The sequence below is a fragment of the Canis lupus genome, chromosome 27, assembly GCF_011100685.1.
Source record: "Canis lupus familiaris isolate Mischka breed German Shepherd chromosome 27, alternate assembly UU_Cfam_GSD_1.0, whole genome shotgun sequence".
Classification (NCBI taxonomy): Eukaryota; Metazoa; Chordata; class Mammalia; order Carnivora; family Canidae; genus Canis; species Canis lupus.
The window spans coordinates 27,231,964-27,245,729 of NC_049248.1; the positions used below are offsets into that span (position 1 = coordinate 27,231,964).

General features: G+C 33.9%; 1 protein-coding gene across 8 annotated transcripts in view; it reads left to right on the forward strand.

Moving 5' to 3' along the window:
* The window catches only part of CCDC91 (coiled-coil domain containing 91), a 332,875-nt gene that overhangs the window by 254,534 nt on the left and 64,575 nt on the right, over positions 1–13,766 (forward strand). For all 8 annotated transcript variants that reach the window (XR_005379978.1, XR_005379979.1, XR_005379981.1 and 5 more), the window contains one exon: positions 2,470–2,646. Coding sequence is in view for 4 of the 8 variants with exons in the window: in XM_038577155.1 (XP_038433083.1) it covers positions 2,470–2,646 (177 nt within the window). In the remaining 4 variants the exon portion in view is untranslated. The remainder of the gene's footprint in view (positions 1–2,469; positions 2,647–13,766) is intronic.

The following is a 13,766-nucleotide window of genomic DNA, read 5'->3' on the forward strand; positions in this document are numbered from 1 at the left end:
GACCTGAGCCAAAGGCAGATGCTCAGCTACTGAGGCACCCAGGCATCTCAGCACTTGGTATTAATAGACATCATCACAAATAATGTGTGTATGTGTATATATATTTATAAAAAGATATGTGATTTTTAAAGCCAACTTTGAAATACCTAAGTAGTGTATCCATACATATTAAATATACATATGCCAACACATACATACATAGCACTAACTTTTGAGATTAGATTTAAATTTAGTGAGTAAATATTTTGAAAGTTTCGTATCCTGCCAGGAGTAAAACCTGAAGGATGACTGACTTTTTTCTTAAAGAATTTACAATCACATAAGTATTACTTATTACCAATTAGGAAAGTGGAATGCATTACATTATCATACATATATGGATAGTACTTCTGTATAGACACATCGAAATTTTTGAGTGTAGGTATGACATAATTAAAATTTACATTAATTTGGGGGAAATTAGAAGCAGAAAGGCTAGAGGCAAGGAAAGAATAGAGTGTGTCCAAAGTCTGTGTTAAAAGATAGTGAGTACCAGAAATAAAGTAGTGGTAATAGTTTAAAGGAAAGAAATAGACAAAAATCTAGAAATAGGAGATAGAATCAGCATCTGTTTTTGGTGTGGATAATACAGAAGGAGGCCAGATTGGGAACCCCCAGAAGTATTGCCTCGGAAACATGGAAAGTGGTACTATTTGTTTGGTATAGAATTTGAGGTGATCGTGATCTATTCAGATAACAAGGCTAGTAGGCAACTGAATCTACCCCTGGCAACTCAGAGAAAGAAATGACCTGAAAATGCTAATATGGTTTATTTTATTCAGCAGACAGGTGGTAATAGTAACCATGGAAATTATTGTTATGTAAATCACCTCACCAGAGAGTATAGAGTAGTAACAAGTGATGTAAGATCTGAGCCACTCCAGAATTTAAAATCCAGAGAAAAAAGGAAGTTAGAAAAAAACTGAACAGAGTCAGCCATATAAGTAGAAATAAAAGTAGCATGTTGTTATGCAAAAAAAGAAAAGGAAAACAGAAATAGTCAACTATATAGAATGTCACTTTGATGACAAGAAAAATAGTGATTGAAACAAAAAAATATTATTTGGATTTAACAAAATGGAGAGCATTGGTGAGCACATAGTAAGAGAGTAGTTTCAGAGAAGAATTGTAGAGTAAAACAGGAGTTTAGAAAATGGTAACTCAGCGTTGTTAACTTGTGTCAAATGTGGCTAACTGGAAGAAAGAGAAAAGTGTAGGCATCACAAGTGGGAAGACCATGGACTTTACTGCATCCCAAAATATGATGGTTTTCTTGAGAGAAATTCTTATTTCAACAGTTTTCATGGAAAACCATTTTACTGAATAATGAGGGTTATGCAGACTTTAGTATTTGGCAGACATTTTCTCCAAAGCAAACAGAGTGAGCCCAGTATCTCCAGAAATCTAACAGTTTTTATTGCCAATGATAAAAGTTGAGCTTTAAAGCAAAATTAGAATTTTGGAAAATGTGTATCTGCTTTCAGATACTTAAAGACCTTTTTGATGAGATTGATGGTGATATTAACAAATGTGACCTTTGTCTTTGTTATGATATGATGAAATGTGTCAACATCTAGAGGAGATGCATAACTTACTGAATCAATACTTTCCAAATAAAAATCTTTAAAAAAAAATCATCCATGGATAAAGGACTCATTAAAAGTGCAAGAAAAGAAAAAGTGGCAGAAGACAAAAATCTTATGGCCACTGTGTGATTTTCCTTAGCACAACTACCCTTTAAGAACTACCCCTTTTTAGGTTTTGGTATGGAATCATCAGTATTTACAAAGATCTAAACTGGCTGCTAAGTATTACTCTCTTTTCTACTGCATGTCTGTGTGAGACTAAGTTTTCTTTATGTACTTAAACCAAAAACCATACTATAGATTTAATGCAGAACCTAGCTGTCTTCTGTTAAGTCAAATATTAAGGAGGTTCACAGATATTCTTTTCACTTCTTTATTTTGGAAAATATAGTTATTTTTATAAAATATATTACTCATTAATATACAGTGCATTTAATGTTGTTATAAAATGAATTAATATTTTTTATTTTGTCTTGGTTTTTCTAATATAGTAATACTAATATGTATAACCAGCATAAACAAAAGCTCTTTGAAGTAAACCATAATTTTTCAGAATGTAAAGAGATTCTAAGATCAAATAGTTCGAAAACTGCTACTTTAAGCTAAGGCTTGGTTTCTGTGAAGTTTAGATGTGCCTTGGGAATAATGTATGAATATTTGTACAAACATAAGTAAATTTGATTTTACACCAGTTTTTAAGTATGCATAAAAACAGCAGTGTCAGAACTAAGCCCTATAGAATTCAAGTTTTGTACCTTTTAGATTAACCCAAATCTTTCTTATTCAAGAACTTATATAGTCATTCATTCAGATGTTTTCATTTGAGTCATTATTTGTTTTGAAGCTTGAGAAAGAAGAAATGAAGGATGCAGTTTTAAAAGCCATAGAAGAAGAAAGAAAAAGTTTGGAAAAAGTCCATGCTGAAGAAAGGGAGTTATGGAAGACTGAGCATGCAAAAGATCAAGAAAAAGTATCTCAGGCAATTCAAAAAGCTATACAAGAACAAAGAAAAATAAGTCAGGTTAGTAAAATTAACTCTTCGTAAGTACTTTTTATTTTTCTCAAAATGAAATTTCCTTATTTTATCTTAAAATTACCTTAGTGGCTATTGATTATTTTGCCTTTAAGAGTAATATTTTGAACTAATATTTTTTAATATATCAGTGTACCTTCTACTTACTGATACTGAAAATCCAGAACTTATAATCTTATCTTTTTATTATTTTTTTTTAAGTCAGATTCCAAACTTATGTTAAGCATTGCAATATATAAATCTTCGGTTTAATTTTTTTTTCCTTTTTTCACAAATGTACACATACACACACAATTAATACAAAATAATATATGTATAAAACAGTTTGATTCCATCAATTATGTCTAATGTATATCTCTATATATCTGTACGGATAATAGGACCTCACAGATAATCCCCATGGTTTCATAAAAAGTATTACATATCCACAAATATGGCCTATACAAAATAACTTTTATCTGCCTATCTGAACAATTAAAAACTACAGTACTTTCATTTTGCATAATTGAATTTGCATGGCTCTATTTTCTAGATGTTTAGTTTTTTTGTTACATAGGCAGTGAGATACCTGAATAAATCTTCCCCAAACCAAGTATAGGAAGCAAAAAATAACATTTATAGAACTCTGTTTTCCATGATTAGAGTGTTACATGTACTACCTACCATTGTTTACTCAATCATGCATTATAAATGTAGATAAAACGACTAACATTTACCAAACAACCTACAAGATTTTCTTATGATTCATTAGCTAATCTTAATGAAGCCCTTAAAAAGTCAGTGCTTTTAACCTCCAGGATAAATGTTATGCACTTTTAAAAAAATGTCACTTAAATTTATTCCCGAGCACATAGTTACAGATCTTTAGGTAGTTGTGGTAAGAAAACAGAAGTGTAGTGACAGATTTTATTCTTTTATTCCCTTGCTCTTTTCTATGGGAGTAATGATTGCTTTCTAATTCTTCTGTTGTTAGTGCTATCAAATACATATTGAGCACGTATTGTATATAAGATGTTTAACTGTCAGTTCAGTTGGTTGGAATTCTATGCTAGTAAGGTCAAGATCTTTGGTTAAGTTCTGATTTGGGAGAGTTTACTTAAAACTTTTTGTGACCACAGACCATTCCTCTAACCCCACATAGATGTGGGCTATTAGTCACCATGAAAATTGGGCAAGAGTGCATGAATAAATCAGCACATGTTCATCACTCAAACAGAAAAGTATATATCATAAGGGCATACTTCTCTGCTGGTTTGTCAGGAGCATTTTTGTCTACAGAAAACATTACAGTATATGATATACTTTAAAATTTGTTTGCCAGTTTCAGAGTCCTGTGAAGGGTAATGCAAGCATGACATGAATAAACACATTTTATTTTCTTTCAAATGTTTGCATATTTTAGGTACATGTGAGGAAGAGAGTATGTTGGTGTGGTGTGGGTGTGTATATGGGTGTTTAACTGCTTTGTGGTTAAGAGTATTAAGAGAGAACATATATAGCAGAAAGAACAATGTTTCTAGTTAACTCGCAGGTTTTCAAATGTGAGCTCTTAACGTCAAATGTATTCAGTCTTTCTTAAACAGCTGCTTTCGTTTTCATGTAGTTGTACTAAAGCAGCTACAACCAAACAATTGTCATTCCATTAGCCCCTTAGAGCTTCATAGTCCTACTCTAGAAAATTGACAAATTACTTTCCTTGGGAGTCATATGAGACTTCTATAGCTTTTGTTTATTTAGGCCAGTAGGCATACCAATTGACATGGTCAAACTTACTCTTCAGTGTTTTCACATTGATAATTGAAGTGACTGCCCGCTATGTTCTAGGGACTGTGCTTATTTCTGGTGATAGAGTAGTAAGAAAATACTCAACAACTTGCATGCCTTCTTGTGAAGAAGACTGACAAAAAAGTATTAAAGCTATAATAAAATGTAGTGGTCAGTGTTATGAATTTAAATGAAGCAATGTAAAGTCTGGAGAATCAGGGAACCAGTATATGAATAGGGTAGTCAGGTAAGAACTAAGAACCTAGCATTTGGGGACACCTGGGTAGCTCAGCAGTCTGCCTTTGACTCAGGGCGTGGTCCTGGAGTCCGGGATCACCACTAGAGGCTCCCTGCATGGAGCCTGCTTCTCCCTCTGCCTGTGTCTCTGCCTCTCTTTGTGTGTCTCCCATGAATCAATAACTAAAATCTTAGAAAGAAAGAAGTTAGCATTTAAGCTGAAGCCTGCATTGAAGTGAGCAGCTTACTTTTTGAATAGTTGGGAAAAGAATGTTTCAGGCAGGGAAATAGTTAATTACAAAGGCTCTGAGGTGTAAGATAATTGGCATAATTAAAACTTATGGTACTGCTATGGATACAGACAGATCAACGGAATAGGATGGAATATGGAATACAGAAGGACATAAGATTGTTCTTGCATGGAAGGGGGCCCAAACTGTGAATTTAGTGAAATTATGAAAACCATATATATGTGCAGAGTCTTCTGCAGAAATGATCCATGTAGATTCTCAAAAGTATCTTCTTTTTTATTTTTTCAAAAGTATCTTTCTAATTAACCCAGAAAAGATTGAAAATATTTGTAACTAGCTGCCCATTTCTTTCTGGACTTTGCACACTAAAATGAATTTCAGGTAGGTTAAGTGTTTAAACTTATAAACTTAACTTACCAAAAAGCAATTGGGCAAATACTGATATTCTTTAAAATGGAGTCTAAGCACTTCAGGAGTGATAAACTAAAGATACCTGCAAATTAGCTTCTTCTCCATAAAGGCAATGAAATCACTAGCAAAAAAATGTCAGAATCAACTTTTTCAGAACTCTGGATATTAACCAAAGGCTTCAACAACCCAAGGAGTATTTATTCAGCAAAAATAGTTAAATCTCACTAAGAACAGCAAGCTTTGTAGATTTTTAACTTGCTTGACTCCCGTCCCCTACTCCCTAGTTCCATAATAGTAGTCTAACAACCATGGTAGCTATGAAAACCAACAGTGTAGAAGCCACTGGAGTGGGTAGCCAAAATGTGAAGCTCCATAAAAACAAACAAACAAAAACTTTTCTCCAGGGAATCATTACTGTTGACCCATCTGATATCTTCCCAGAAAGTCCCCATTTGCTTAGAGCTTGCTTATAGTGGGAAAAGCCCCATCCTCAGAATATTTGTCACAAACAATGAAGTGGCAATTGTGTAAACTTTGCCTGAGTTAGAAATACCACTTGGTCAAACAAGACCCTGGCCAGAAAACTTAAAAGGGAAATTTAGAAAATGTGACCATTATTGATGGCTTTGAAAAGTACTGACTTCTGAAAATAAACCTGGATTTCTTGAAGGTCACACACATACACAAAGTTGTGCACATGCCCAGGAAAGACCTGAGAAGACCCAATCTCTCACCACTAACTGATTTAGATTCTATTCAAGCAAAAAGTGAAGGCTAAGGAAGAGTTGTAACCTGGCAGTGTTAAAGGTGTTAGCCATCACACAAAGTCCCTTGGCAAATGATGGATCACTGATCTAGTTCAACGTATTTAAGGATTTGCTGTGTAATTATTTGCTGACTGCTGAGCTAACCCAGCAGAGATCTCCATGGCCACACGTGACAAGGAATACAGATTTTGCAGAATTAGGTCAGAAAAGTTTCTAGACGAATAACAGCAATAGAAATTATTCCTGGGAGATGAAGGAAATCTAATTGCTAAAGTTCCTATATTGTATTATTTTAATGTCCATTTTTATCAATAGTATGTGATATGCAAAGAAACAAGAAGGTATGGCTCATGTGCAGGAAAACCAAAGCAGTCAATGGAAGATACGTTGATGTTGGACTTAACAAAGACAAATATGCTATTATAAATATTTAAAAGAACTAAAGGAGATCATTTCTCAAGATTTATAATCCTCCTCATCTTATACATTATATGTATGTATGCTCTTCAGAAACTAGCATTAGAAATATTTGAAGGACTACTCTGTTTTTAAAAGTGCCGTTTACTGTAAAAGCAAGATTGCAAATACGTGAATGTACATTTATTTTCCTTCCTACTATTACTTGCAGTCAGAGAGTACTTATCATTTGTTGGAGGGGAAAAGGCCCTAGACTCTTATTTTGTAGTTTATAATTCTTTTTTTTTTAATTTTTATTTATTTATGATAGTCACAGAGAGAGAGAGAGAGAGAGAGAGAGAGGCAGAGACGCAGGCTCCATGCACCGGGAGCCCGATGTGGGATTCGATCCCGGGTCTCCAGGATCGCGCCCTGGGCCAAAGGCAGGCGCCAAACCGCTGCGCCACCCAGGGATCCCTAATTCTCTTATAGCATATATCAAATTCAAATATCTATTTATTTGACTGTCCCACTCAACTGAGAACTTCCATAAGTGTCTCAATCATATTTATACTCGGGAGACCCTAGCCTAATATGTAGTTTATGGAATGTGTTCCAGAATCATTGTCCTTAAATGTCAGGATCTAAAATATCATACAATTAATTCAGGAAGATGACTTATAAGACTTAATTTTATTCATCCAAAATTCTCAAGTAAATATATAGACATTGTTTCATTAATTAATCACATTAATTCTACAGAAAGGCAAATTATAAAAAGCAATGAAGTATTACAGGTTGGTTTGTAAAAAAAATTCCTTTAAGATAATTAATCATCCAAAATTACCAAAGTTGCAGGACCAGAAATATAATTTCTAAATAGACTTTATTCCTAGGCTACTAGTGATAGGAATGTGAAATTCTGCCTCTTGAACTTGTTCATACCCTTATAATCACAAGATTTTAATTGTGAGTTTCAGATTTATATGTAATGTCTTGTTACTACTTTTAGGAAAATACCTGGAATATTAGGCATTTCAAAAGTTGACAGAATGTTATTGTTTCCTTTAACAATAAAGAAAACAATAATAGTTCTCCATGTTTGAGTTTCACTTAACCTGGCTTTAGTGTATATAAATATTTTAGGCTACTAGCTAAAAACCTATTTTTATAGAGGTTTTTCTTCAGCTTTGATTGTGGAAAATAGTAACGTAATAGTAATGTAGCAGTAGTGGTGAGGATGGCAATCAATCTAATACTATTGGCTCTTATTAATTCACCTCTATGTACCAGGCAGTTTTCTCCTTGTATCATGTGTGATCTCATTCAGTACTCACAAGAGGCAGACATAATTATCTCCATTTTTACAGATATAGAAATTAAAGCTTAGGAAGATTATGTAACCTGCTCAAGGCGATAATAACTCCTTAGAAGAGACAACAGGCTGTATTCAAAATCAGACAGCATTACTGCAGAGGCCTTGCAACTCGCCCCTACACTGTTCCCCCTCCCAATGTTCTCATCTTAGAATAAAGCACAAAATCATCTCATTGACCATTTAATGTATCAATAATTTTAATAGGAAAACCTGAAGGGACTGTTTTCATTTCTTTTTTTATTCAGTAATATTTATTGATATCTACCATACGTCCACCCTGTTGGAAGTTCTGGGCATATAGCATCAAACAAGATAGACAATGTCCCTAAGGCACTCAGAGAACTTACATTTAAGTTGAAAAAGATTCACACTGAATAAGGCAATTCCATATAGTGATATGGGCTTTGGAAAGGGTTATGTGTTTAACTGAGAATGGGTGGTAGAGGTCTTTAGATAAGGAAATTGGGGAAGAAGCCAGACTCAAAAAATATACATGTTAAATTCTATTTATATGAAATTTTGAAGAAAGCAAAACTGATTTAAGAGGAAAGAAATCAGTAGTTGGGGAAGGGGCACTTTTTGAAAGTGGTAGAAATATCTTAATCATAATTGTGGTGATTACCTTTGACAAAACTTACCAAATTATATATTTTATAGTGATGAACCTTATTGTATTTAGATACAAATTAAATAAAGCTTTTTTTTTAAACAAATAACTACCAGAATAAATTCTTGGCTAGATGGCAATTTGAGATGGTGAGAAGGGTTGAGTTTCATGGGGATAAATAATCTAATTCATCCATATTAAATTCAAGGTGCCTCTTCATAATCCTAGAGGAAATGTTGAGTAGGCAGTTAGAAATGTGTGTCCAGAGTTCAGGTGTGTTGTCAGGGCTGGAGCCCAAACACTGGCATTAATAACCATAGAGTTGGTATCAAAGCCAAATACATAAATAATAAAAATCTTCTGGATGAGCAGGACTCTATATGACATTCTTTTACCTAATGTAGCCATCTTCTTCCTAGAAAAAATATGGCCACTTCAGATTAACGGTGTAATAGTGGAAATAGTCTCATACTTATGATGGTTGTATTCCAGTTGATACTGTGAAGGTGTTAAAGTTACTGTTGCTTCCTGTATCACACTGCTACCCAGCTCAAGTGGCCAAAGCTTCATCTCCATTTTCTAGGAATCTCAGGGTCACGAGTATAAATAGCAGCTCCTGCCATCTTCTGCCCACCTCCTTTCTGATTTCAGAGGCCAGCATTCATTTTTTTCTCCTCTAGTTGTGATCTGGAGAGACTAAAGAACTACTGTCCAGGGAACTACAGAGTGTTTGAGTACTGATTGAAGGGAATGACATTATGAAAGCATGGAAACTGTGTTTTTAACCTAAGATTTAGGTCACATCATAGCACTCAATAACTCAAAGAATTCTGGAAATAAAACTTAGAATTAACAGCGATTAGCATCTTTAGCCACCAAGTCACACTAGAAATAAAGAAAAGATGCACTGTGGCAAAGTGAAAAACAGTATAAACCTAAGTAACTAAAATTACTTGGAATAAAAGTAAGGGAGACAAAAAGCTTTGGCTTTATAATTTACCTGTAGATTTTCTCTGTGTAATACAGACATTAACTGAAGAGAGAAATGTTAAACTATGACAGAAAACACAATTCCCTAAGATTGTGGCACATATTTCTCCAAATTTATTTGAGAGATAATTTTGTTTGGCCTTGGTCATAAATTAAGACCAAGTCATAGTGTGGATTGTAGATTTGAGGTTTTTTTTCTGAAATATTGAGAAGAAAGTTAATGACTCTGACTCTTTTGGTTTTCATATTAAATTAATTCTGGGTCCCTTGAAAATCGTTGTTAACAAAAGGAAAGTACATTTGTTATTGACACCAAAATGGGCAAAAAGAGTCATTAATTTTGCTGTTCTAGCAAAGTCCTGTAAAAGGACTCCAGGGCATACAGACACTTAAACTATGTCTGACGTTGGAAGCTCTTCATAATAGTTTATAACCACAGCCACTGTAATTTGGGGTTATGTTTCCCCCAAAGCCACAGACATTACAATCAGTGGTTAAATTTTCTTTAAGAAATTCAGCATTGCCACCTGACCCTTCTTTTAAAAAAGGAAATAGCATTTCTATTTTAGCTTAGCAGGCCAGATAATTTCACAACACTGAAATAATTTTTCTGTATTGACTTACTTAGTTTTGATTCATTAGTTTATTTTAAAATTTTTATTTATAAAACTTTGATAGCCGTAGTTAATTAAAGGTAAAATCTTAATTACATTTTTGTCAAAAGTATTGCACTTAGGTAGAAGTGAACACATAGTGCATCCAACTCACCTTCTCATCTCTCAAGACCCTTCCCTCCTACTCTACTTCCTATTTCATTCAATGAGGTAACAATCTACCAAGTTGCCCAAACCAGAGAACTGTGGATTTTCCTAAACTCTCCCTCTCTCATCTCTATTTTAACACCTTTTTAATCATTAAAACCTTTCCATTTTACCTGATAATAATCCTTAAGCATACACACCCCCTGCCTGCCTGCCTGCCTGCTCTCACTGACTTAGCTGCAGTTCTGATTGTTTACCTTGACCTCCTACATCGATATCTTTGCTTCCAGTTTTGTCCCCTTTCAATTTGGAATAAAAAATGAATGAGCTTTAAATTCTTCAGTGCCTCTGCAATAGCCTATAGAAACATTCAGGCTACTTGGTGTGAGCTATAAATCTTTCAGAACATAAAATATAAACTGTCAGCGACCTGGTCCCCCTACCTACTCAGTTCATCTTCTGCTATTCTGCTTCACAATTCATGCTTTTAGTACCAAACTGCTGGTCACATATCATGCTATTTGATGGTGTTGGGCCTTGAGTCATATTGTGCCTTCACCCTAGAATAACAATGGTTTCCTAACTTGCAGAATCTACTCTTATTTAATAACTTTGCTTTTTTTTAAATCCAAAAAAAACATCTTCTTATGTTTCTTAGTTTAACTGAAGTGTTCTCTCTTCTTCTTTGGCATTTAGTATATAACTATACCACTGCCCAGGCATATTATATTTAAAGGATTGATTTCTGTCTCTTCTCTACTAGATTTAAATACCCCAAATGTAGGAGCTGAGTCTTGAAAACTGCAATGGGTTATAAGATGGTAGAGAATCAACACTAGTTTAAAGAGACATGTTAATCTTTAAAAATGCACTTGATTTCCATCAACACAATTTGGGTCTTTTTAGAGTTTTGATTGCTTTTAAATGGAACATTTTACCAATAGTGGGGTCACCACAAATAGTGCTTTGGGTGCTATGAATCTTTAAAAAAAACATATTAATCAGATTGTCTTTTGAGTGTCAAACTGAGATTATTCTTATTATTCAAGGAAATAATATTCAAGGAGAAGAAAGCTTCATTAGCTTCAGCAAATGATTTCTTTGAACAGCTAGTATGGATTTGCTGTAAGGTGATGAGGGGGTGCATGAGTCCAAATAGAATTTTTAGGTAAAGTAGTATGCTCTCTTTCACTGGTCTGATGGAAGCATCACATTCATTTCTATATACATGTTTTAAGAGAAATATTTCCAAATCAGAATTGGATCATCTTAGACATTTATTGGTGTCTCCTCAGCATCAATTCCTTTCTTCCCAAAGTAATACTTTTTATTTCTTAGCCATATGGTTTAGGTGAGATTTAACCTACTTTCTAATTTAGACAAAAACCCTTATTTATTCAAGCTAATGATTATGTCCTACCCCTTTGTTAACAAGTCCTAAAAATTCATACATATTCTGAGTCCAGGCTAGAAGGCTCCATTTTGGAACTTCTTCTTCAGGTATATAAACACTGTCATTCACCTTGGGAAAATGGGAAAATCCTTGAAACTGTTATATTACCATCTTGGGACCATATGTGTAGAACTTTTATGAAAATGGATCCTACACCAAAGGCAGAGCTAAGAACTGGAGATGAAGAAATTTGCGTCCTTGATTACTTTGCTTGAACACTAAAGGAAGCTTACTCTTAGTTCTTTCATGTGAGGCTACAAATTTTTTTTGGCATTTCGTGAATTTTCTGTGATCAGAAGAATAATTGATTACCAGAATAAGTATGCTAAGAAGTAGGTGGGGTTAGATATGAGTCCTAGTTTGTGTTCATGTAACAATGCCTACTTTTTAAAAATGTATGAAGCTCCACTTTCAGATCTGTAAAGTGGGATTAATAATTAATTACAATTAGTTATTATAAATTATAAATACAGTTTTAATAAATATAAAATTTTATATTTATATTATTTATATATTATTTAAAGATAAATTATAATTATATAAAATAATTATAATTAATTAATAACCTGCTTTATAGAGTTGTGAGGCCCTCGGAAACATTTTTAAATGAAAACTGAGATAGATTTGTGAAACAACTTTAGAGACTATAAATGTCATGCAAAAAAGTACTGTGGTCAGACCAGTAACAGAGCAGAAAACCTTATCACAACTATAGAAGGAATTGGAGTATTTAGTTCAGAGAAGAGGAAAATAAAGCTATGGTAACATTTTTCACCTATTTGAAGGACAGTCATAAAATGAGGCTTTTTTCTATTTAACTCTGGGGGGACAGGTTAGAAGTAGGTAAAATAATTTTAGCTCAGCACAGTATAAAGCTAGCAAATCACAAGTTACATAGCAAAAAGGATAGCATTTTTAATCTAGGATTGTGAAGAATGGATTGAGTGGAAGATTGAAGAATGTATGCATTGCAAATATAATTTCTACTGTCATTTTCTTTTTGGTTTGGGATTTCAGTTTCTATTTTTGTATCATTATAGGTACATGGCAATTTCCAACTCCACAGACTTATACCTAGTTACTAATATTCTAGAAATTGGCCATTCTTAGTTACTGAAAATGCTCTTCCATTTTTATTTATTTTTATTTTATTTATTTATTTTAGATTTTTTATTTTATTTATTTGACAGAGAGATAGAAAGAGCCAGAGAGCACAAGTAGAGGCAATGGCAGAGGAAGATATAGAAGTAGGCTTCCCGCCGAGCAGGTTGCCCAACATGGGGCTTGATCCCAGGACCCCGTGATCATGACCTGAGCTAAAGGCAGATGCCTAACTGACTGAGACACCCAGGTGCCCTGAAAACGCTCTTTTAGCAATAATTACTGTAATACTCCCTTTAATCTATTTATATTGCCATTTTCTAAACATATAACTTAAGTATATACCTGGGTATACCTGCCTCTCAAACTGGTTCTGAGTATGAAATTAAAATACACATCACTATTTTGTTAACTTTAAATTCCAGAATCTTGCATTGTAAGTATCATTAACGAGTTTTATTGACCCAGCTGAAATTCACTCACTTACTTAGCATGGTATCTGGAACATAATATGTGGTAGTGTTGCACAGATGGCTGCTGCCATTTTGATATGTTATTATTACTATTATTATCCCTATGATTGCAACCATCTTAACCACCTCTGTCATTTTAACACCTAGCAGAGTGCTATGAATAATAAACAGTGAGTGAATGGATGTTTATTGTGATTATGTAACACTGTAGTTTCCAAAATGCATAAAGGTGCCCTGAGATGCTACAGTGAACTCACAAGGATGCTACAGGATATTTTAAATATTAGAGGGGAACACACAGATACTTGGGATCTTTTGAAAACCAGGTTAACTACTAGGTTGGGAGTACTGGTTTGTCTTACATTCCTTTCTAGTACATCATACTGTAGTGAAGTTGGGTTTCGGGGTTGCTGTGATAAAAAACAAGTACTATGCAAATATCCATGTGGAACAAGAAGTGAGAATGTCATTGTCTGATCTTATGCCAAGATGTAAGGAGCTGTGCAATTCCTGCTATGT